Source organism: Paramisgurnus dabryanus, chromosome 19 (genome assembly GCF_030506205.2).
Source record: "Paramisgurnus dabryanus chromosome 19, PD_genome_1.1, whole genome shotgun sequence".
NCBI lineage: Eukaryota > Metazoa > Chordata > Actinopteri > Cypriniformes > Cobitidae > Paramisgurnus > Paramisgurnus dabryanus.
In genome coordinates, this window is record NC_133355.1 from 2,810,614 (window position 1) to 2,836,683 (window position 26,070).

Genomic DNA, 26,070 nt, shown 5'->3' on the forward strand with positions numbered 1-26,070 from the left:
CTGCTTTTATAAACCAGAGCTGAAACTGCATGCAAGAAAACGCAGAGTTACACTGTTGAAGACCAAAGAAATTATGCTATGAACAAAACTACATATATGTGCTCTCCTCATATGCATACTTTTCATTGTATTAAATTAATTAACATTTATTCATTTAGCCGACACTGTATCCAAAGCAACTTATAATTTTGGACATTTGGACAATTCAAAAAAATGTACACAAATATTCAAGTAGCTGTACAGCACTGACTGCAAAATATTTATTAAAGTTTTTTTAATTGTTTCTGCACACATTATAGACGGTTTCAGCAATAACAACATAAACAAGCGGCTGTCGTGGTCCGCACGTAACTTCCGGTAAAGCAAAAAAAACAACACATAGATTACCTAGGAAACCAAAACATGTGTTATTTTCGACAAGGCATTTGTTCAAGAGATCAGTTTAGCAACTAGTCAGACCATTAAAAAAACAAAACTGGAAGTAAGGTTCGGATCCAGACGTGAATCGCGTCAGCGCACGTGCGTCCGATGAAACCGTCTATAAACACATTACAAAGACTGTGAAATGTGTAGTACTGTATTTGCTGAATTGACACCGTTATTCCACATTTCTGTGTTCATGATTATATGGGCGGAGCTAAAACTGTGGCTCGATGATGCACTGGAGCCACTGAGCATGGCCCCGCCCCTAAAGCAATCACAAGCATCCATTCAGGTTGTAGCTGTACCTGAAAGTTAAGAGAGATGGCAGCTTTCCTGCAAGTGGGCACAACCCCAGGGTTTGAGAGTGGAGAATGTTGTTTTTTTGCAAGATTTTGATAACTTATTTTATTTACTTGGTGTTTTTTATCATTCAAATTTGACTGGGTGGTTAATAACACATTTTTCTGTGTATGACAAACTTAGAACATTTAATATCATCACTTCACACTGACTTAAAAATGACGATCTTAATTTTTTTTACTTTTATAATGTATAAGTTATTATTATTCATCATAATTCTTTATGCTGTATATATATATATATATAATCAGTTATACATTTAATATTGTTTTTTTGAGCAGCACTGATATATTTAGCAAATTTTTTTGCAAAGTATCTCATATTGTAGCTGTAACTTATGCAAGAGCCGTGAGAATCATTCATAAGGCATGCAATCCACCTTTGGATGGGGTGACGTGCTAAACAGTAAATGGTTTAACTCTACACGTAATTCTTCCCCCTCACGCGTCTCATTCATTTTAAACACGACTAATTTTATTGATTCAAGAGCAGTTATAGGCAACAAACACAGAGGACCGTGATCTATTTCACAGACTCCAGAGGATTTTATAGTCTCAGACTGTGTGTAATAGTCGAAGATAAACCTGTTAGCAGGTGACACACTGCCATGACTCGGTCTAAACATGTAAAGACAACATCTGCTGCCCTCTTTAGGACAACCACACAACTGCACTACAACCTCACTGAGATTTAAAGGCATGTTTTGGGTTAAAAATTATTTACATCTGTGCCTCTTGAATTATTCAATAATTATTTTTAGTCTGGATAAGAGAGTGAATTAATCCATTAGTGAGATTAATGGCGTCACCTGATCATGAAGTCGTGTAGCACAGGGTCCACATGCTCCAGAATGGGCATCAGGTAGTTCAATATGTGTTTTGTGCTGTCCATAGTGGGGTCCATGAAATCCCTGCAGATCCCAACAGAACAGAAACGGTTTGAGTCCTTTGCTAAAAAGTCTTCTAAAAGATATTGTAAAAAAACTCCATGAAGCTTCACCTGAGATGGTGATTGGACAGTTTCTCCATGAGCGCAATGGTCATTCTCTCTCCCACCACCAGCAGGAAGGTCACAACAAAGTCATGATATCCCTGATAATAGTGCAGCTGAGGGTTTCTCCTCAATACATCCAGAATGATGTCAATCAGCTGTTCCTGGAGAACCTCCCGCTCATCCACACGCATGCCTGAGACACATTTATATACAACCTTTATTTATCCTTAAACCAAAACATCGACCCCCACTAACTGGAAGCATGCATGAAGGCCAGTAAATGAATAAGTGAGATCATATGACAGCGTGTCATGTCTGTTCTTCAACTGATAATAGATATCAGACACTGACCCTTAGGGAAGCGCCTCATTGATCTCCTGACATCAAGCACCACCTGTCTGAAGTCTTTGTGGTTCTCACGGACATCTTTGGCTTTGGAAAAGATGAAGAGTTTGACATTATACTTGAACAGTTATTGTGTTGAAGAAAGCACAAACAAACACTTACAGGGTTTGGCAGGAAGATTGTAGACATTGACATTGAGAAGTTTGGGCCAAACTTTTCTCCTCATGTCATCCGTCAGCAAACCTCCTTCACTTATAGCTGCCTGCCGCAGGGTCTCAATGTTCACAGGGTCGCTGTTCAGAGCCTGATGGATATGCACAAGCTTCTGTTTCTTCCACGACAAATGTTCTGTAGGTGGAGTACAAAAAATCTGAGGTAAAAATTACCAATCAACAAATGTAACGGGTAAAAGTAAAGACTGGTTAGTCATCTGACAGCTTTCCTGGGGAGCAGAGGATAGAGCTGGGGGCGGGGTTTAAGCAGGAGTAGAGGTCAGGGAGGGGTTAAACCAGGAGCAGAGGTTGGAGCGAAGTTGGGGGTGGGGTTTAAGCAGAACGAGGAGAGAGCGGAAACAGGCTGTAGAGGAGGCGTGGCTTAAGAGGGGGCGGGGTTTAAGCAGAACCAGAAGTTAAAGCCAGAGTACACATTAGGGCTGGGCGGTATGACGGTATATTCCGTTACCGCGGAATAAAATGTCAGACGTAACAGATTTTTCTATTCCGCGGAATGCAAATAAGTGGGCGTGGCTAACTCTGCCCTCCAGCATGTTAGACTGAGTGTGACGGAGAAACATGTAAAATAGTTCACTTATAAAAAATGAACGAGTTATTTGTGTAATTTTTATAATAAGTGCCAGTGAATCCACCGCGGGTCACGCAGCGAGACTCTTGTCTTGCTCGCTCTCGCGCGCACTCTCTCTCTCTCTCCTCATGCAGCAGCTGGCCGGTCTCTCGCGTGCAGAGATCTCTAGGCACGCGCAAGGAGCTGCGACGCCAAATAAAGAGTTCGTCTCGCACATAATGCTAATAGTTGTAAAGTTTTCTGAACTTTAAGCAAGCTAAGACAAAACTCGCGTTTATATCAGTGACACGTGCGCTTCTGGAGCGATGTAGTTTGACGCGCCATTTGCTTATACAAACATATTTGATCGGAAAGACGAGAAAGAGATGCAAATGTTTAGGTCTAATAGAAAGTAAAGGGCGTCATGACCTTAAAACAAACTTTATGATCATCACATCATAGCACCTGTCACATTTATAATATCTAGAGCTTCTTCTCTCATATACAGGACAGGTATTTATCCTTTTTGCATATATTTATACCTGTTCATTTTACATATTGCAGATGTTTATTGTAATGTATGCATAAATACAAGATACAATGAAGCCATACTATAGCTTTAATAGTCTATAAAATTAATAACTCAAATAAAAACAAATTCTGTCCAATCAAGACTTATCTGTTGCTATCTTCTGGGCATTTTTACTTTAACATTATTAACTTTAAATTGCTCATATTTTAAAACTGTGGTGAGCATTTAGTTAAAAGCTATAGTGAGTGGTGTATTTCTGTACATTTTTATCATCAAAAAACAATATAAACAAAAAAAAAACATGTATACCGTGAAATATTCCGTTCCGTGAAATAAAATGACTCATTCCGTGAAATAGATTTTTGGTCATTCCGCCCACCCTAGTACACATTGTACAATATATTTGAACCGTCAGTAGCATAACAGGCCTTTTGAATTGTAGATGTTTTCACGGCATTCAAGCAAAATACTAACGCAAATACGCACTCAGATCACTGTCAAGTCCGACTGCATTTAATTTAAGCCAAAATATTTTTTCACAGATGCACACAATAATTTACACTAGTGATTGGCGATATTAAAGCACTGCTTCATGAAGCCTCGAAACATTTAATTCAATTCACTTTTATTTAAAAAGCGCTTTTCACAATTGTATTCAAAGCACCTTTACATCAATAAAAGCAAGAAAAAACAAATGTACGAATCTTGTGATTTTAGCAAAGCAGGCTTCTTTACGTCATAACTGTTTCAAAACTCCGATGACTCACCACTAGGGGGAGTTGATCACAAATTGGCCAGTGGCTAATGTGGCTAGGTGAACTCAGCTCAGTTATATTATGCTCATAATAAAATAATTTCATAAAACAGTCATCCTTCTGACTGATAACACTACAGTTTTGCTTACTTTTTATTTATATACAGATTTAATGAGAAACATGTGCATCAATATTAAAAGGGGAGTTAGAGTGTAAATGATCTATTTGCCCTAAATAAAACTAAAAACACAGAATACACTTTACTTAATGGCTTAATTAAAGGCGGGGTGCATGACATCTGAAAATCAATGTTGATTTTCAAAATCACCTAAACAAACACGCCCCTACCCCAATAGAATCTGGACCTTCTTTTTATAGACCCGCCCCATACAAACACAATAGAGACAGAGCACAGTTATGCAAATTTGAAAAACACGCCCACCGGGGGGAAAACAGTCCAACCGTCTCCATTGACTTTGTATTGCGAGAGGCTGCATCCTTGTCATTTCTGGCTTATAACAAAAAACAGAATAATGCCTAAAAGCTGCTGTGTGACAATATGTAGGGATGGGCACGAGTACTCGATTGCTCGAGTACTCGAACGTGGCATCGATGATCGATCACGAAAACGATGATCATGTGGGTTTATTTATTTATTTATTGTGGATATGGCGGCATTTGGGTGTCTGGATAGCGTTACGAGCGCATGTGGTACTAGTGGTAGTAAAGACTGGGTCTGGAGATGCGTGTTTGACGTCGTGTCGAGCTACGCAGACCGACGTATGACATCAGTAACATTACCATGCGTGATTCAAAAACAAACAGATTCCGCGCGACCGCGCATCAGCAACCCGCCGGTCTGCGTAATGCGCGGCAGCCCGCGAGCCCGCGAAGCCGGTCACACCTCACATCACTGAGGCACTATGGTTTAAAAGGATGCCGTGATCTTCGGAAATACAGTCAGTCAGTTGCAAAATGTACAGCGCCGTCAAAAGTTCAATGGGTTATCATCTCATATTTAAACATCAAATGTCAAGAGATACCAGAGAGCCATACGAGCATTTACATTACATCTTGACTGAGGTAAGAGGACGGCACGACACAGCTAAATGCTAAAATGATAGCAAAACACTTAAAGCTGCTTAATGTTATGAAGCTTGTGCTTTGACTGGACGTGTTTAAAAGTGCGCTAATTATGATGCACATCCACAAAGGGAGTTAAACTTTCTTTTTTTTAGATAACTTAGTTGAAAACTTAGTTGAAGTCTTGCATTTATGCAGATAGATGCACGTTGTACATTTATGTTGTATAAAGGCTTAATATTATGCAGAGCGCTTCGGTTTGTGTTTGTTAACCCTTTAGTTTCATTCCATCACGCAGCTTTTCCTGATAGAGGTTTCTGTTAAAAACATTTAATTCATTAAAACTCCAGTATGTGTTCATTGTTCTGTCATAGTTTCTTCGAAATTAAGTTTTATTTGAGTGTTTTTAATAAAAATATTTTCATTTTCACCATGACGTGTACGCCCCGCCCCTTTGATTGCCCCGCCCCCAGTTAATCGAGTACTCGTTCTTCAGACCTATGGATTAATCGAAATGAAAAAATGACATAAATGCACATCCCTAACAATATGTACAGCTAACAAGCCAAAGAACCCAGAAATAAGTTTTTATAAGCTGTCGAGCAGTAAAACCCAACCTTTAAGGAGAAAAAAGTGAATCGCCGACTACATTTCCCCCTAGTGGACGAAGTTCTACTAATAAAAGTACTATGAAAAGTTGCCTGTTTTCCACTTTTGTGTCTTTAAACGCTCGTTTTTTGATGTCGACAGCTTATAAAAACTTATTTCTGGGTTCTTTGGCTTGTTAGCTGTACATATTGTCACACAATAGCTTTTAGGCATTATTCTGTTTTTTGTTATAAGCCAGAAATGACAAGGAGGCAGCCTCTCGCAATACAAAGTCAATGGAGACGGTTGGATTGTTTTCCCCCCGGTGGGCGTGGTCTCTATCCAGGCAACGATGTCGTTTAGTAGACACGCCCCTTACTGCTGATTGGATACAAGTGTGGTTTTGGTAATCGGCCCGATTCCCTTTCCCAAAGCATTTTTTTTTAGAAATCTTGCATCCCTGCTTTGAGTTAAAACTTTTTTTTTTTTTTAAACATATAAGAAAAATCTTGCAATTAGTTTGAAAAAGTGTAAAATGTTTTTTTTTTGCTTTTACAACGTTTCCGCCAGAAGATGGCGCCATTTTTGGGTGTTTCAAGAACTTCGAAATAGTGAATCATATTTCGAAGCAATTGGTTCAATTGATTCAAAGCTTCGAAAAGGTTCGTTTCTCCTTTCCCTTATTCACACTTTAGAGTCCTGCTTTAATTAAAATCAATGTAAAAATGATAACCTCATAAATATTACGATCATGATTAGCATCACAGTAAGTGACGTCATCACTCACATGGGTTTCAGCTGGCGTCACTCTCTTGTCTTCCGCCATTTTGAGGACCTGAAGTGGTCGCAAAAGAACTAGAAGCTATGCCTTCAATATGTTGTGAGCATCAAAATCGCTATTTTTACAACACTAAGAAGGCTCGACAAAACATGATATTTTGCTCGAAGTATTGCCCGTGTCTCTACACGTGAACTCGAGCATTGAGAACATTGTTTGTGAACAAAGAGTTTACTAAAAAGAAGGTTTTGAACAACTGACTTTGGTTGATTTGGCTTCCGCTCGCCGCCATCTTCCCAGTCTAGATGTATCGATCTGCGAATGGAACGTAAGGATGGAGGAGAGTAAAGATGGATAGCTCCTAAAGCATAGTTCCATATAAATGCACAGATAATTCGTTGTTTTGTCGCAAGTGAAAAACAATATTGACCTTCTAGTTGAAAAAGGAGCCTCATATGAGATTCATTCATTCCCCTTCGGAAATCGATTATTTCCGTCTGGCAGGGATGACGAGCAGACACCATAACAGCCAAAATCAGTTGTACAAAACTTTCTTTTTATTAAACTCTGTGTACACAAACAATGTTCTCAATGTTCGCGTTCATGAGTAGAGATCCAGGTGATACTTCGAGCAAAGTTTCATGTTGTGACGCGCCGCCTTAGTGTTGTAAAATAGTGGTAGTTCGGTAGCAGCGAACAGCGGCTGGAAGAACGTATCGGGGATTGAGTAGGCATCACACCCAAACCAAGGTATATTTTTTTAAAGTCGCGTTTCTTTTCATGACAGTCGAGGTGCGACATGTTGTCTTTCGTAGCCATTTCCCGTATCCATAAGAATCATAGACAGTAAAAGATAAGAAATCCGTAAATCGTAGCAAGCCAGCCAATGCTTGTCAGTAGCCTACTGGTACTCGGTAGGTCCTCAAGATGGCGGCATAACGTAAAAAGTCACATGACTGAAACCCATGTATATATTTCTCACACACGCGTGCAACAGGCCATACACTGATAGACCTCACACACATTCATTCCGCTCATACTGTAAGTTACAACCAGCGTCAGACCTGGTTTGACAACTTTGATGACAAAATAACTTTTTCACATTCAGTGACATCATCATAAATCGCTGGTTCACAACCAGTGACATCAAAATAAATCTCTTGCTCGCCTCGTTTGCTGACTTTAAGGAATCTCTCGCAGCCTGTCAGTCCGACAACATACGTGGATCTCCCACACACCATCACGATTTTTTTCTCATGGATCTCTCACATTTGGTGATCACAAGAAAGGATCTCTTAGACTTTACATTCTGTGACAGTCATCATAGATCATTCAGTCAGTGAGTTTAATATATCACACAAGGTACCTTCATTTCTCTTCACAGTCGCTCTTGATTCAGTTCCCCGAAGTCTATTTCTCCCTCTTTTCATCTTTTATGCAATATACAGTCATGAGGACATAAACCACAAAGTTTTACAGTGATAATATAGTACACTTAATTCAAAACAGACTATCAACACGAAAAGAAAGTAATAATCCCCTCAGATCTCGCTGGTGACGTCGAGTTGCTCTGCGAGTCACAAGAGCTTTACTTCTATTGGCTGCAAACGCCGGTGAGTCACTCAATCCTGACTGGCATCTACTTCGCACCTGATTGGTCAACAGAAGCCTTGCACTCCAACACCATTGGTCCAATTCAAAATGTATTCTGAGCATGCGCATAAAGAACAGTAACAGGCGGCGTGTCGGTATTTATTTATCAAACTGATTAAAATTAGTCGTTTTAGGTATAAAGAAATGATAAGTAATATTAATAAAATGTATGTGGTAATTAAATATAATAATAACAGAAACGTGTTGGTTGTCTAGTAAGCAGTAACTTAACTGTTTTGTGTATATTTTACACAATTTAGATTGCTAAGATTTGATAATTAATTGTAGTGTTAAAGTATCCTGTTAAACAAAACCCTTGTTTACACTGAGGTATTTAAACGTATAAATAAAATACGATATAGAATTAGGCATAAATGAACATACACTTATCATAAAATCAATGCAAATGCATTTTATATTCATAAGTGTTTAAACACTATTGGCTTACAGCTGGCTAACATTGTAAAACAGTGTAATAAATGACTGCTTTATGAGGGGGAAATGTGTCAGGGTGCATCGGTGTCTCAATTATTGCGCAACCTGTGCGCAGCCCGGTCGGCTTCATGTTGCCCTTGTATTGGATTCAACGCGCTATTGTGATATATCGGTAAAACGTGAACGACATGAGAGAAACAACGTGTCGGTCTGAATCCATGTCATTGTGAAAATGGGCGACAGACACGAGAAAGGCCCTGTGAAGCGCAGGAGAAGAACCACGATCGCCGGAGAGGCTGCGGGAGCTCGAGCGCAGCGCGGTGGCGCAGGAGAGACGCTCAGCGGAAAGGTGCTCGAGTCACCTACCAAAAAACACGACAGTAATGATGGCAATAATCACAGACTCAGGTACATTGTGTTTTATCCATACGTTTATACATCGAGCATTTTCCCTATGTACCAAATGATGCACGGGCTGTGATGTGAACTGTTAGGATGCCAGATCTGTAATATGAAGTGACATATGAATATGAATATTAATAATAAACGTATAGGTCTGAATATTATATACATATGAATATTATAGAGTCTGTCTATAGAGAGAGAGAGAGATACTAAGTTATAAATTGTAACTAATGCATAATATACATATATAGGCCAATAAACATGCACATTTTTCATCTTGATAGCTTGCATACCTCTGGCAAAAAGATTAAAAGTATGAAAGAGTCACAAAGTCTAAATAGCATTGCATTGTAAAAATGTTTAATGAATGCAAAATGTTTTCTAAGTAAGTACTTTGATTGGTTCGAAATAATGTCATTAAATTTCACGAAAATTAACTAATGTTTTACTACAGTTAAAACCAAAACAACATGATTACTCTAGTAAAGCCATGTTTACCACAAAATAAACCATGGTATTCAAAAATAATAGTTAAACAATAGTTACTAGTAAAAGCATTATTTTGGTAATAGTAATCAATACACCAAAAAAAAAAAAACATGGTTACTATTACAAAAAAAACCATGGTTAAATTTCATAAGGGTTCATGTAGGTTATCCACTAAAAATTATATTTAGCTCTATCATATATTACATGTTGAAGTGGTTTAGTCAAAGACAACACTTCATTTCTTCATTAGAGTTAATGGTTTAACTATGACTACTAGTGTTTGAACCAGTCACCACTACATTAACATTATTTAGCACTAATCTCTCATAAACAGATAGTGAGTGAAAGTGAGAGACTTGGTCTTGACTGGTTCCTCTATTCAAACTAATGATGAATGCCATGAATGATGAAATAATGAAGCCGCTTGATATGAGGACATCATCTTGCATCAGTATATGTCCTAAGAAAGCAGCTACTACACTATGTGTTAACATGTTAACCGTTTAATAGATAGCTGTGGTAGTGAGGACAGTGGTTTTTTGCTATGGCCTACATCAAACCTAACCCCTTAAATGTATACATTTAGTAATACTCTTTAGGTCCAAATCTTTACTTTTTTTAATGATTAGTGACCCAGTAATGGCTTGGGTTCATATCTTGATCATTTTCTTTAACATTTCTTTAACGTATTGCATGGGTAATACTGAGATTTTGACTTAAACTGGGTTTCTGGTTGCTGCAGTGTTTCATCAGCAGTATAAGTTTTAGTCTTCAATCAATCTCTCAAGATTTCATCTTAGTGTCTGGGATGTAATAGCAGATATTACAGCGGCCCCAAAACTGTCGTACATTAGTCACACTTACAATATCACTGCGTTAGATAACATTGACAAACAAATGCAGAACTTTCTTCACTTTCTTTTATTTCCTGTTTTTAAATGAAAATGTGAACTTTTATGCAACTGGTGTGAAGGTGGAGGACATTTAGTGGATGTAGAAAGTCCTAACAAAGCAGCTTTGTTAGGACTTTCTACATCCACTAAATGTCCTCCACCTTCACACCAGTTGCATAAAAGTTCAAATTTTCATTTATGGACATTCTGTAGTCTCTAAACTTATGAACAATAATATGTTTTTATTTTGAATACACGTTATATAAAATGTTTTGCTCTAGAAGTGTGCTGGTGTTGTCTTTATTTAAAAGAAATTAAACTTGGTTTGAAATTTTAGATATCTAATAGAATTGGCTATAATATTTTCTGAATGTGAAGTGATCTAGGGTTTAAATACTAACATGTTTCCTTAAAAACTGTTGTATCCAGCAAGCATAGCCATCATTGCTATGTCTAGCAGTGTTGGGGGTAACGCATTACAAGTAACGTGCATTACGTAATAATATAACTTTTGTGAAGTAACCAGTAACACACTACTTTATAAATGTACACATTAAAGGTGCAGTGTGTAACCTTTAGAAAGATCTAAAGACAGAAATGCAATATAATCTACATAACTATATTATCTTTGGTGTATAAAGACCTTACATAATGAACTGTTATGTGTTTATTATCTTAGAATGAGCCATTTTTATCTACATGGACATCGCCATTTTGTGCCGCCATGTTTCTACAGTAGACAAACTGCTGTAAAGAGCACTTTTATCACTACTGTACAACATGTTTGTCCTTTGGCGGCTACTGTAGCTTCCCTATGCGTTTTGGTGAATGGTGGATTAAGCCATTGGTTGCAATTCACAATCTCACTGCTAGATGCCGCCACAATCTACACACTGCACCTTTAATATTTGAGTTACTTTTAAAAAAAAGTAATGCAAGTTACTTTTCAGTTTAATTCATTAGAGAAAAAAAATTAATAAAAAAATGTACTGAATTAAACTGAATGTAGTCACGTTTGAGGAACAGTTTGAGTCAGAAAACGGAGATGGCAGGCCAGAGCTTGACATTTTTGTGATTGAAATATGCAATTTCTGAATGCTGAACTTTTAAGTCATAAAACTGAAAGAGATCACGTCTTAGCCAAGTAAGAAAAAGTAACCCAAAATGAACTTAAAAGTAACGCATGTATTACTTTCCATGAAAAGTAACTAAGTAACGCATTTAGTTACTTTTTTAGGGAGTAACTTAATATTGTAATGCATTACCTTTAAAAGTAACTTTCCCCAACACTGCTGTCTAGGTTAACTATATATAGATGTAACCCACTTCTAGCCAAAATAAACTTGAATTATATAGATGTCTTTTAAATGCAAAATTAAAAAAAGAGCACATACACATTATAGCATCAGAAAACCTTTTCATCATCTTCTTCATCTCTGTATGTCCTCAGCTGTCACACACTACAGGAATCTCTGCTCAGCTCTGACAGCGGTTACAGTAACTACAGAGGGATTCTCAACTGGTGCGTGGTTATGCTGGTGAGTTAACCAATCACATGGCATTAAAGGTCCAATAAATGAAAGAAGAATAAAGTGTCTGATGATGAGCACTTTCACCGACACAAGCAGACAGTAAAGGAGAGGGTTTGACATTATGTATTGTCATTGTCCAGAGAAGACATGAGCTTGAGTTATGTTTAGCTCATCGCTGTTACCTGAGCTCAAATACTGACTCGCAGGTGGCTTCGTTCTGATCACATCTGTTATTTTTATTTGCCCTTTGGCTTGATGTCTACTCAAGGTTTGGAGTCTTTCCACCTGTTTGTCCTCTTGATCTAGAAAGACTTGAGCACTTTAAAATATTCAGCATACAGTATGTTCCCATCCACACAGGTGTTTATGAAGACTTTTGCCCTTTATCGGCATCCCATTTATTCAGGTCTGTTGGGGATTGGAATAAGTAAAAAGTTTGACCTTTATTCTTGGCTTCAGTCTCATGCAATCATCAGACATTTAACACAGTGCCAGACGTATTCATATTACTTATGACATGAGTTACTACTGTACAGCTTAAACCAATGCAGTCACAGAACAGATATAAGAATTTGGATTTTACTTTTAAGTTTTAAGGCAACAATGGGCCATTTAATTATAAGAAAATAATGCACACCCAAGCTGGTAATGCGGTATGACGCGAAGCGGAGTGCCGTTACACCGTGTGCATTATTTTCAAACATTATTCTGCTTAAACCACAGTTACCACAGACATTGCTCTGCTGCCCATTTTTTAAGACATTTGAAAAGTTAGGTGTGCAGTTATCGAAAAAGTATGCATACCCGTGGAACATTTCTCAACCAATCAGAATACAGCATTCAACAGACCTGTGGTATAATCACGATTAATCATTTGCAAAATAAAGGTTTCTGTTTACATCATGTATGTGTGTGAACTGTGTATAATTTTTTTGTACAAAAATTATGTGTATATACATTTTTATATTTATATGTAATTTTATATATTTTTGTAATTTTATAATCTATAAATATATATTTTTTAAATTATACATGCATGTGTGTGTATTTATTTGTACATAATTATTATACACAGTACACAAGCATATATGATGTAAACAAAAACTTTTATTCTGCAAATGATTAGTCACGATTAATTGTTATGCAGCCCTACTTAAAATAATTTGCAATGTCCCCCTTTTTGAGTAATTTTTCCATTTTCTTTTTTGTCTAGAAGCAAAATCTTGATCTCTTTTTAAAGAAGACACTTTCAAGTTTTTCACTGAAGTGTCTGGAGTTGTGGATATTAAATGTAAAAATAGTTATAACATTTTTAGTTTATTTAAAAAAAAAAGAATGCAATAAAGTATGTGTTTTATATTAAAAATACATACAAATGGAAATGTTTTACTCCCAAAATGCTATGAAAATAAGGCCAGGAGTCTTAATTAGTTAAAAGTTAAAGGTTTTTGTCACACTTTTAGGGGTTTTACCAACAAAGGCCACTAGGTGTCAATGGTTTGCTCCATACTCACAAATCCCAAGTTAATAAATTACTGTCACTGCATTATTAATAATGAAAAAAAGGTTTTGAAATATGAAAACTACATTCTTACAGCTTTCCAATGAGATATAGGATGTCAATATTTTTTAAGATTTATAATTTACAATTATGAATATGTAATAATTATTATGTATTCCTAAGGGGTGAGTGAAATTTAACAAAATGACTGTCACTACTAAATTTCTATCATCAAATGGCCTTGAAATTTGAAAACTACAACAGAGATTTCCAACTATATATATAGTTTTTAAGATTATTTCAGGTTTATAGGATATCTAATAATAAATATTTAAAAACACCTTGGGCCCATCTGTTGGCCAGTGACATTTTAGAAAATCACCTGCACTCTTAACATTATTTTTGCAAAATGGTGATGAATTATGAAAACCTCAATCTCAATCTCAAATCCGACGATTAGTTTCTTAAGATTTGTGCTGGTTAAGACTAAGAAATTATTGTTTTCAATAGGCATGGGTATAAAATTCTGGCGGTATGATAACCTTTAGCAAAAATAACACAGTTTTGCGGTATTGCCATTGCAAATCACATGGCATAATGATTTAATTAATTTTATATAAATACAGCTCATACTTGGATATGGTATCAAAGAACATTTTAGTGGTTTTGAAACCTTGACTGTTTAAAACCTCGGTATACCGTAAAACCGGTAACCGTCCCATGCCTAGTTAATATAGTAATGCCAAACGTCCCACTTGTGGGACAGTGCAGTTCAAAGGTTAACCAATAAATCCCTCATTCTTTATTCATTACTCCATCATGCTCATGACATCTCATATTTATAACTTATTAGACATTAAAGGATTTTTCCGGTAACAAAAGAAACCTCTTTTCTATTTTTGTTGACAGTTTAGAGTACAGTATGTGTTGTGTGATGTAATCTAATCATGTGTTCAATAAAAGGCAGTAGTTTGTATTTTGTGAACTTTGCTCTGGTTTAACACCGGCTTCATTGGCTCAGAGCAGCACATTCACACATGATCTCTAATAATAGTGTCCATGATATTCACATTTAATATGCAGTTAGATTAGAAACTAATGCTACAAGGTCACATCTCAGTCAGACTTATGATTATGTGTCAATCAAATGACAAGTCTGTCAGAAAGTCTTAAAGATTCTCTTCTGTATGGTAATGAAGTCAAACGTTTCAGAAGATTACTTCAAAGAACGCTCAGAAATGTCCTCTAAAAATAAACATCTATTTCACACTAAACCACAGAGACACAAAATGAAGCAGCTTCTTCAAAGCCGTGGAAAGCAAATCACGGTTTCTAAAACCAATATTAATCCTGGCTTTGAAACACTTTTTCAAATCTCTTTCACCTAGTTTTTACACCATATTCCCATGAAATGCCTCAAAGTGCTTTGAATTCATTAACGGTTAATTGTGAAAGCCAGCCAGTGGAAACCAGCTGCTTGTGAGAGATTTTACTTGAAGAGCATTGAATACATCATTGTGAAGTGAAGTTTATGTTCAATGCTCCTATGTTCTTCACACCAGTCCCAAATATAATTGACTTTTGAGAATATGTCTGTACAATCATTATAAACAATAGTTTCTTTAATGTACAAGGCAGGGACATGTCAGAGGATTTTTGAAATGCTGTTGGACTATCTTTTCAATTTCTAATTGTTACATCTGAAATATTTAAAAAAGAAAAATTGTGATTAACCAATTTATTAGCCCATCACTCAATGTAAGGTTTGTGTCACAGCTACTCTAAACTACAACTATATTTGATGATGATCAAAATCATTTGTTTATGTTTGTGTAATGTTTAAAGAGAACCTATTTGTTTGCTAAATAAACAAGGTTATTTTGTGTATTTGGTATAATACAATGTGTTGGCGTGGTTTATGGTTAAAAAAAACACATTATTTAACATAAAATTTTTGTAGCTCAAGATATCCTGCTTTCCTCAAACGGTCTGATTTTGTTAAAAAAAAACTCATCGATCTGAAAAGCTCTGTGTCTCTGATTGGCCAGCTAATCTGTACGTTGTGATTGGCCTGAATACCTCTGACATCAGCAGGGAATGTGACGCTCCTTACCATGTTTAAAAGATTCACAATGCAGTGCTGACAGGAGTTAACTTACGGGCTGTGAATCAAAGTGGGAGGAGTTTTGATAATGACTCCTCCCATCATGTCCACGTCAACAGGCCGAGGAAGTAACTTGTTGCCTACAATCCAAGTGTTTGTTGTAGTCCAAGAAAAGAGATTTACGTTGGAGATGATAACTTGTGTCATCGTTTACTGTGATTTGTATCTTTTGCATATCATTAACATGAATAAATACACACTTACACACCAAAGGAAATATAAAATCATGAATCGAATAATAGTTGCCCTTTAATCCAGCAGCAAGATTTAAGGAGTACACAACTTGAAGATGAATGTGTAGACACAAATTTGGGTACAAAATCATGAATTCACTCACATAAAATGATGAGACATTGAGAATTATCGGAAAAGAAAAAAAGTTGACATTAAAACACTCAATGCTGCTGGCTGATCTCTGAGAGAAATAGACAAGTGGTCTAATACATCTGTTAAGTACTGTATATAATTGATTAAGTTTCAAATCCCATTTAGCGTGTGAACATGGAAAGAGTTTGTAGCAAAAAACTGCACAATAGTCTGTAGTATTTCTTATTCTGCCTCCTGATATTTTTGCACCTTATTTTATGTATGCACATGTATTTATGTATGTATTATGTAATGAATATAGTCATTAATATACTGGTTACTACTTTTACTTCTGGTTAGATACTTACAGCATTCATGTGTACTTGTACTCTGCACAATGACAGTAAAGTTAAATCTAATCTAATCTTAATGGCAGATTTTGCGAAATATTATAAACATGTAAACAAGAATCCAGTAATGATAATAACTTGACCAAGAGGTCAACTTTAAATAAAATGCCAAAATGATTTATAAGCATTGCACTGAATTGTATTATAGAAAACTAGGTACAAACATTAGTTTTAGTGAAGTTTTGTCAAACCCACAGTTGAATGATCAGTAACATGTTTTTCTTAACATCAAACATATTTTTTTATTGTTTTAGACATCATCAGTCAGTATATATATTCTTTGTTCATGAATTGAGTTTTTTTGTCTCTCTACAGGTTTTAACCAATGCACGTCTTTTCCTGGAGAATCTTATAAAGTAAGTTGAAGATTTAATTTGTTTGGGGTTTTGTCTGAATAAGACAGATATGAAGTAAGTCCAGCATGAACTAAAAGCATGTTATCAAGCACTTTTATTTAAAGCATGTTCTTTATACTGATCCAAGGCCTGTTAACCCTACGGAAACCTTTGATGGTTATATTATTAAATAAACTAATGATGAAGAATCACTAAACATCTGTGATATCCAGAGAGATGTTTGGGTGAGACCCGTTACATTCTCCTCTTGTCCTCAGGTATGGCATACTGGTGGACCCTATCCAGGTGATCTCTCTCTTCCTGAAGGACCCTTATAGCTGGCCTGCACTTTGCCTGATCATTGGTACAGTTGTTTGTCTTGTATCTGTTATAAAGCAGCTCATGCTGAAGACATCATTTCAAGTCATTTGCATGCAGATTTATCATAAATGAATAAAACACAGTCTAATCTGTGGCTTTGCTCTTTCAGTTTCTAATGTGTTCATAATGGCAGCTCTGTACATTGAGAGACGTCTGTCTGTGGTGAGTATCATGTGAAATATAAACTGAATTAAAGAGCTTAACAACATGTTTACTAAAAGGGTAAATCAGGATGGCATTAAGACATTAAAGAACATGAAGCACTTTTTTTAATACAGTATCTTCCTCATAATCAAGTGTAAGAAACACACAAATGCATTCTTGTTTAATTGCAAGAAATATCTCAACTAAACTAAAGTCTCATAATCTGATAATGAGATTTGGAGCATCACAGTTTGATTTCACATTGATTTAAATGTTTGGTATGATCTTACACAGTCAATATTAAAGATATAAACATCCAATTGTTTTCACATTATGTAGGATGATTTTATGTAGAAAACGTAAATCTAAAAAAATGACTTTAGCTGGGTGTTCACAGACTGGGACAAATATTAGCATCTACTGTTTATTTGTGCAGTGAAATTAATGATAGAATATGAATAGACGTGGGTTAAATAATGTCCAAAAAACTTAATTATCTAAGAGGAAACTTGATATTGCTTGTGATAATCAGTTTCAGCTGAATCAGTCTTTTCAATGTGTTTTATAAAAAACTTGTGTGATGTTTAATGTAAAGCTGCTTTGAAACAATTGTGAAAAGTGCTATATAAATAAAATCGAATTGAATCAAATGTACTTTCCTGTTGATGTCATGCAGGGCACGATCTCTGAAAGCACTGGAACATTCCTTCATTTCATCAATCTGGCTGTTATTTTATGTTTCCCAGCGGCCACAGTCCTCACTGTGACCTCCATGACTCCAGGTATAACCTCTTACAAAAATATCAAAACCTGCTTTTCTATTTAATACAACTATTGTGTAAACTCATTATTATGGAGTAGTTGTGTTATTTTGTGTTTTGCAGTTGGTGGTGTTTTTGCGTTGGCGGTTTACACCATACTCTTCCTCAAGCTTTACTCCTACAGGGACGTCAACAAATGGTGCCGAGAGATCAGACAGGCCCAAGCTCGAACCCTCTTTCGATCACACTCCTGTAAGTGACGCTCTTTTAGTCATAATAATATAACTAATAAAACTATAATAATAATAATAATTTTACTAATAGATGCTGAATATGCATACACAGAGAAAAATATTGATTGAATCTGTGCATGTGTAATAATGCTGCAGCACTACAGTGACACCTGCTGGAAAACAACAGATGACTGTTTTCAAACTCTGTCTGTCTGTCTGTCTGTCTGTCTGTCTTATGTGCTTTGTTTGTTTCTCTTGTAGGTCCTTCTGTGCACAGAGCCAATGGATGCACTGGAAACACGCATGTTTCATATCCGGGTAACCTCACACACAGAGGTTAGTACTGCTTCAATTTAAATGAATCTATGAATCTTCAAAAATCTTGAAAAACGATATATTATTGGAAAGCTCTAAGAATGTCGTTTTCATATTTTAACACTGTTTTGCATTAATAATAATGCAGTGACAGTAATTTATTAATTTGTGACAAGATTATGCAGCTAACTGTTGACACCTAGTGGCCTTTGTTGGTAAAACCACTAAAGGTGTGACAGTTATCTAATTTTTGTGATTTTAACTTGAAATTTGGATTAGTATTGGTTAAGACTTGTGGCTTTTTAGCATTGTTTTTAAATATAAAATACATACTTTATTGCAATATTTGTATTTGTAACAATTTTTTTTATATAATACTTAGAACTCCAAACATTTCAGTGAAAAACTTTAAGTGTCTTCTTTAAAATAAGACCAAGATTTTGCTTCAAGACCAAAACACGTTATACACGTTTTCAGTAAAAGGGTTAATGAGTTTAAATTACAAAGGCATTTCAGTTCATTTGTGATTAAAATGTATGAGAGTTATTTTGTAACAATGAGCTAATGCTCATTTACTCCTCCATCATTTATCAACGGTGTTTGTTGGCTTCTATATTTACTCACATGGCTATGATTACATATTTATATAATGTTAATTTCTTACAGATATGTTTTATTTTGTTTTCGCCCCGACCCTCTGCTACGAGCTGAACTTCCCGCGGTCACCACGAATACGAAAACGCTTCTTACTACGCCGACTGTTTGAGATGGTGAGATGACATCAGAGATAAATATAAACATATGAACATCATCATTATGAGTTATTCACCAACAGTGTTTCTCTATTCCAGCTGTTTTTAATCCAGTTAATGGTTGGATTAATTCAACAGGTTTGTCATTTCTGTTGTAGCTTTAAATCTTTGGTTTTTTGTTTGTGTGACTCTTTTGAAATGACTTCTGTGTTTTTAACAGTGGATGGTTCCCACCGTTCAGAACTCAATGAAACCCTTTCAGGTAAAATCTTAATTTTACACTGCATAAAGCTTAATTAAGTAAAAAAAAAAAAGATTTAAACCAGATACATATATCCATGTAAAACAGAATGACTTCAGACATGACCACACACACACACCTGATCTACTTACATTATTAGTATGTCCTAGTAATGAATCTTTTGAATCAATTGAATTGAATCACTTGAATGGTACAGAATCAGAATTGATGTGAATCTCTTCTGACAGGACATGGATTTCTCCAGAATGGTGGAGCGTCTTCTGAAACTCGCTGTAAGTGCGGACAGACGCTGTGGTTGCTTTGGCTGTTGTTGCTATGGTTACTGTCATCACAGCTGTCACTGTTGCCCCTGGTGTTGTGCGATATTTAATGTCTGATTGAAAAGACCTTTTACCTTGAGTTGTTGTATCACATATAAATCACCTGCATTCAAAATCGTTTACTTTCATACAAAATAATCAGTATGCGAAGCGAGTATGTTCAAATTCATAGTATTCGGAAAAACTTGGTGAAAAGTGCCTGGATGACCTACAACCCAGCAAGCAATTTTGCACTTTAAAGACATCTATTAGTCGTCCAAATACAGTTCAGACGTCTAGGCTAAAACAAGAGCTGTCAGTAAAAATTTAATAAATGAAATAAAATAAATTAATTAATAAAAGCAAACAGTTTGTAATCAATGTTGACTCTGCTTGCATGATGAAACATCAGACATAGGTTATTTTGCCAAATACAACATGTGACCAACTTCATTTTGGCTAGAATTGGGTTACTTGTGTAGTATATATCGGGTTAACCTAGATGCTGAAATGACAGCTATTGCTTGCTGGGTACTTCCGGCTCGATTTTTAAGTGTGCATTTGATTTCTCATGAGGTCACGTGAGCTGAAATTTATAAACCAGGCGGTCCTTTAAGTGATTTAGGTACCAAGAAATGCATTCCTTGTACTTTATAAGGAACACGTAAGCTAACAGTGACGATTGTTGAAATTACATCATAGGTCAAAGGACATATGGCGGTGCAGTATATCCTAAATGTATTCATACTGCACACACATATACTATACAGCACATACTGTTTAATGATAAAGCAGTAGATACTACAGCACATAATGTCACAGTACACGATTTTGGCCGCAGAACATTGTGCTGGCAACATAAGGGAACACACAAACTGATGAAATATTTTAAAATTTATTAAAAATTAAATATATATAGATTTTTTACAACATAATCGATGATAGACATATCTGTGTCCCCTCTCCCTCCACAGGTACCCAATCATTTAATCTGGCTGATCTTCTTCTATTGGTTTTTTCACTCGTCTATGAACTTCGTAGCTGAACTTTTGCAGTTTGGAGACCGCGAGTTTTACAGAGACTGGTGGTGCGTTACTCTACCTAAACCCATTTAACCTTAAAACCATCAGCACATCTGCAAACGGTTTCACTGATGTGATGTGTTTAATTAATGTGGATTGATGATGTCAGGCAAAAAGAAAATTCATTTGATTTCATTTTGAATTAATATTACAAAGATAAAAAATTTTTTGGATCAAGTTCTGTAGTTCATAAAACCTTTGCAAATCTTAACAGACTCTGATTGGAAATTAGTTTCTGTTGACTTAATTACTCTTCCTAAGTTTACCTAGAAGTCCTCCACATGTTTGGCTTTTTATTCTTGGGTATTCATGTCTTTGTAGGAACTCTGAAACGGTCCCATATTTTTGGTCAAACTGGAACATTCCTGTGCACAAGTGGTGCCTACGGTGAGACAGATGGAGACATTTTGCATTAATTTTTTTTTTTTTTAGAAATATCAAAATTATGTCATTGTACTGTATCTTCATTAGTTTGAGTATTTCTTATTTTGTTCCTCTCTTTTTCCCTCTCAGACACTTTTATAAGCCCATGTTGATGAGAGGAGCAAATAAATTAACAGCCCAGATCGCCGTCTTCTTCCTCTCAGCTTTTTTCCATGAGGTTTCACTGAATCTTATGATTTGTTTTACAGTAACTTCATGTATGTTTCAGTAGAAGTGATGGTGTGTGATGTTTCATTTCTTACAGTATTTGGTCAGTGTGCCTTTAAAGATGTTTCGGCTGTGGGCGTTCTTGGGTATGATGTCACAGGTCGGTCTTAAATACCTAAAATTGTTCAATAAATCTGATTAAATCTGATGTTTCCTCATCTTACATTCTGTTGACTCGTTCAGATTCCGCTGGCTTATTTTGTTGGTCGGTACTTGAGAGGAAACTATGGCAATGCCGCCGTCTGGATGTCTCTGATCATCGGTCAGCCCGTCGCTGTGCTGATGTACGTCCATGACTATTACATCCTACATTCTGGGGACGCCTCACAGAGCAATGCAGTATGACACAAGATGTTGAATGTGAAAGCAATTTATCTTTTTTTACAAGAAAGAATAAGAGACTTTATCAGAAATCTCTAAGCAAAGTAAGCAGGCTTGTGTTTTATCATGTTCATTTGAATGTAAACACTGCCAATGAACACTTCAGTCTTTGTTTTTCTCCTGTATGTTCTTGCACTTTATTCATAAATGCATGATGTTTGTCAATCTTTTTAACAGGGATTATTTTAAGAATCTAGCTGCTTTTATGTTGATTAAAAAAATTGATATCTATTATAGTTTACATCATGGAGATATACAGTAAATGCATTATTACAATGTTGTTCTGTATGTAATCTTGTTTAAGCCAAAATGATATATTTGTGCCAATCTAACTGCCTGCTATATTAGTTGGGAAATGAAGGGGTTTTATTTGAGCCAAGCATCTGTGCTGTTCTTCAAGATTTTTAAATGAAACCCATTGTGGTGCTTGACTTTATTATTGCTGCGTACAGCTAACTCAGTGTTTTGATACCATGACATAAACACAAGGTATGTGCTCTCACAAACATTCAATCCACACCTAACATTACATTCAACCATTTCCATTGCAATTCTTGTGGTGGGATTTGATAAACGATGTTCTTGCATAACTTTGCTTCAAACCTTTGGAGATATTTCTTTCAATCAGATAAACAGCAGATATTTTCTCTAAAAGCCAAAGTTTGTAACTAAATTTTACATTCTCTCTCTCTGCACTGAAATGTTTTGGCAGCTCGTGTTTAATAAAGCTTTTAAAGACACCAGAATACGTCTTGGTTTTTAAAAGTATTATTCTTGGTTCATTTCTCCACCAATGTTTCAAAAGAAATTTTCATTCAAAAGCTCTGTGATCATTCATAACATCCCATCATTAAAAGTGGAAAAGTCCTGTGTGTGTTTAAGACTAAACTGAAATGAACTGCACATAAAGCACTAAGAATGATCTCATGAAATCACATATAAGCCATTGACAGGGGTATGAAAACAATATATTTAAAGTTTATTTGAAAATACAGCAAATACATATAAGTTGTTCAGGAAAGCATCATGGGAGCGGTCAGTGACACCTGAACTCTTCCAATGAGATCAACTCTAAATGTTTCATTGCTCTTCAGTTTGACTTTTTACACCAATTATAACATCAATCCAATGTCATCACTTATCAACCTCAGAGCTCATTTTGCATCTGTTCTGTACATAACATCGTGCGAATTGAGGGGGGCTGGGGTGGACCCACTATATAACACACCAATATAAATTAACTGTTCTTTATTAAAGCACTATTAAGGGTAATTTGGGGTTTCTTTGATTAAAACTTTAATCCAGGACCAACAAAAAATGTTGATCCAGGATAACTTCTTACTTTGTGAAATCACAGTGACTCTATAATGACAGGTGGGTGGGGCTTAGCTTAGGGGACCCCCATAGTCTTTGACATAATTTGAACACTGGTTTATGATCTGTATCTGTGGAAAAACTTAATTTATTTTAGAAATAAAAAAGATTAAACAAGCAGATGCATTCACACAGATCAGATTTACTTTGTGCATATAAAATATTTATTAGCAGACAATAAAGAGGAACACATAAAAAAGACCCACAGAAATCTGTCTGGTGTGAACGTGTGCAGATCAAACAAAGGAAGGAGATGATGAAATCCAGGCAACCATTTCACTGCTGTCAAAAGATTAACAAGATTAACACTAAACCCACCTACATCTAACTTGAGTTTAGGCACAAACTTTCTTTATAAATGAATTTGACTTTTATTGTCTTGTGACTTGAACTCACCTTTGCTTTGTTTTGTACTGGTAAATAAAGTTTAAATTCAGCCGGCAGCTCATCCTCCGAATACAGCCGGTCAGAGAAATAAACCCTTCTGATGCGACAGTTTGCATGGATCTGCACAACAAGACCGGCATCATTAACCCTCTTAAAACCTTTCCTTTAAACACTATTTAACATATAAGTGCTTTTCCATTGACTTTGGTGTATATTTGCATACATATCATAACCAGTACTCTACAGACTTTTCTATATAAGTGCAGTAGCAGCAGTTTGTGTCTCATCGCCTGCTCACCTGCACTCGCAGCGTCTCAATATAATTGGTCCCATACGCTCGCCGTGTGAAATCTGACAGGTTGAACTGGATTTGATTCCAGCCGTCGTCGAGTCTCATGGGCATCGTGCAGATGAACGGCTTTACACGAGTCGTACTCTGATAGTTACTCGCCCTAAACCGCCGTCGAACGTTCTTATCGTCCAGTACCTAAAACCAAATCAAATACAACATACAGGAATATCATTCATACGCACTCCTCTTTTCAAATCAAATCTGTGAATCTGCTGTGACTTTTATCCAAATAACAAACTCTACAGCACTTTTCTGGAGATTACAACAAGATTCGTACCTGAACTTCAAATGTGAAATACTTTTTGAGATTCTTAATGATCATTACGAGAAAGGGAAGTTTGATGCCGAGGGTCTTCTTTGGGTCTGCTGGACATGTGATGTAGGTGGTGCTGTCAACACAACAAACATAAACATCAGGTTTGCTCTGATGTATTCAATGAGAGATGGTGTGTCACACACACTTACCTCACATTGGTTCCCTCCACCTCAAGGACCAAAGACTGGATGTCATTGTCTGTAATCCGTTTAATGTGTCCATTTCTGACCTATTGCATAAAATATATAAGCACACGCCATCACAGATGGATCAATTGCAAACATATTAACATATTACTTAAAGGTACAGTGAAGGTACAATGATACAGTAATTGTATTATGTAGGGCTGCAAATGGGCTGAAACTTAATCTGGGGAATTTTGCAAATATTTCAAATTGGAAACTTAATGGGAGATTTATATAAACTATATCATATACAAACATAAATAAACATTTTGTTGGGTCAGAAGCAGACATGTATCCAAGGTAAAACTAATTTTGAAGAATCCTGATACTTATGCTCATCAAGACTGGATTTATTTGATCAAAAATCATTTAGAAATCATTCTAATAATATGAATAATGCTGCAAGATTTTTAACTACATTTAAGTTATTGGCAACTATGCATTTATCAAATTCCCCGTTTATTCCCATGGAAAGTTTCCAGCCTTAAAAATTCCAGGAATTTTGCAACCCTTGTATTATGGTAATGCTATGGTACTTCAATATTATGATGATAACCATACATTACTCAATATTACTCAAATACCATAGTGTTTGCATGGCACTTTAATGTACTATTATGGTAAAAGTATATTATTACGCTCATGTTTATGCCCAAAAAATGACATGATGACATAACCTGGTCAAACTACTATGGTATTTACTGTAACTTTAAGTATTCTTAAGTACTGCACGATGCTGTAACATTAATCAGATGTTAATATCATACTCTACATACACTCAATGTGTACGTGTAGTTGTACACATGTGCGTATGCAGTAATGCATAATATACACCTGTAGTCATCTCATTCATAATGTTAGCTGTCTATTAGCCTAAGTTGAGCTAACTCTCTCAAGCTAACACATTATTTTATAAACATAAGTTTCTGCTCACCTTCTTGTCCCATATCTGCAGGGGTTTGCTGCCGATGCTGTAGAGGATGGATAGAAATCCGCTCTGAAATGTGTTTTTAAACATAATCCAGCAGATTTAACGCAAATAAACTCGCATTAAACACCGCTTATCTGCTTCCGGCTGGATCGCGCGACTCTCGACTTCTGGTTCCGCTTACAAACACACAAATAAAGACTAATTTTTATCGTATATTAAATGAAAGTGTGGTATAAGTTGTGTGATTTATCCTCGCAGCAGCACGGTGAGGGGTTTTTGGAGTTTATTTTGAAGTTGCTAGGAAACGTGACGTGATCCGGTTGTCACATCGGACCCTTTAATGTTGACGCGGCTGTTGCTATAGTAACTGCAGCTGTGACAAAAGCTGCGTTAAAAAAAACTATTGCTTTATTTTATTATTTTACTAGTATATATGCTATATTATTTTATTATTGAAAACATAAGTATAATATTAATATAAAACAATATTATTTTATTTTAAAA

At 36.0% G+C, this 26,070-nt stretch overlaps 3 protein-coding genes across 7 annotated transcripts in view; 1 reads left to right on the forward strand and 2 right to left on the reverse strand.

Annotated features, from left to right (window-relative positions):
- LOC135774260 (TBC1 domain family member 20) overlaps positions 1 to 12,043 on the reverse strand; it is a 28,354-nt gene extending 16,311 nt beyond the window's left edge. For 2 of the 4 annotated variants that reach the window (XM_065284240.1, XM_065284227.1), the window contains exons 1-6: positions 8,004 to 8,215; positions 7,806 to 7,901; positions 2,284 to 2,469; positions 2,128 to 2,208; positions 1,783 to 1,969; positions 1,592 to 1,693 (exon numbers count right to left, since the gene is read on the reverse strand). In XM_065284240.1, coding sequence (XP_065140312.1) covers positions 1,592 to 1,693; positions 1,783 to 1,969; positions 2,128 to 2,208; positions 2,284 to 2,469; positions 7,806 to 7,901; positions 8,004 to 8,067 — 716 coding nt within the window. In that variant the 5' untranslated portion in view covers positions 8,068 to 8,215. Of the gene's footprint in view, positions 1 to 1,591; positions 1,694 to 1,782; positions 1,970 to 2,127; positions 2,209 to 2,283; positions 2,470 to 7,805; positions 7,902 to 8,003; positions 8,216 to 11,906 lie in introns of those variants that run through there. The other 2 variants (XM_065284247.1, XM_065284231.1) reach the window with 2 other exon arrangements.
- dgat1a (diacylglycerol O-acyltransferase 1a) lies at positions 8,800 to 22,761 on the forward strand. Its single transcript, XM_065284223.2, has 17 exons — positions 8,800 to 9,133; positions 11,963 to 12,050; positions 16,741 to 16,781; positions 17,039 to 17,124; positions 17,251 to 17,303; positions 17,962 to 18,067; positions 18,170 to 18,298; positions 18,541 to 18,615; positions 19,261 to 19,364; positions 19,446 to 19,484; positions 19,567 to 19,608; positions 19,836 to 19,880; positions 20,882 to 20,994; positions 21,311 to 21,376; positions 21,503 to 21,590; positions 21,678 to 21,740; positions 21,824 to 22,761. Exons 1-17 carry the CDS (start codon positions 8,958 to 8,960, stop codon positions 21,983 to 21,985), a joined length of 1,476 nt encoding a protein of 491 aa, XP_065140295.1. The 5' UTR covers positions 8,800 to 8,957; the 3' UTR covers positions 21,986 to 22,761.
- A 218-nt stretch (positions 22,762 to 22,979) lies between these two features.
- On the reverse strand, positions 22,980 to 25,873 carry cfap20 (cilia and flagella associated protein 20). Of its 2 annotated transcripts, none has more exons than XM_065281534.2 (6): positions 25,570 to 25,873; positions 24,600 to 24,679; positions 24,412 to 24,523; positions 24,081 to 24,269; positions 23,792 to 23,902; positions 22,980 to 23,674 (listed from the first exon to the last, which is right to left on the reverse strand). In XM_065281534.2, exons 1-6 carry the CDS (start codon positions 25,651 to 25,653, stop codon positions 23,672 to 23,674), a joined length of 579 nt encoding a protein of 192 aa, XP_065137606.1. In that variant the 5' UTR covers positions 25,654 to 25,873; the 3' UTR covers positions 22,980 to 23,671. The 2 variants fall into 2 exon arrangements, with proteins under 2 accessions (XP_065137606.1, XP_065137600.1); XM_065281528.2 differs by having other exon boundaries at positions 22,980 to 23,677; positions 25,570 to 25,872.
- Positions 25,874 to 26,070: the final 197 nt, after the last annotated feature.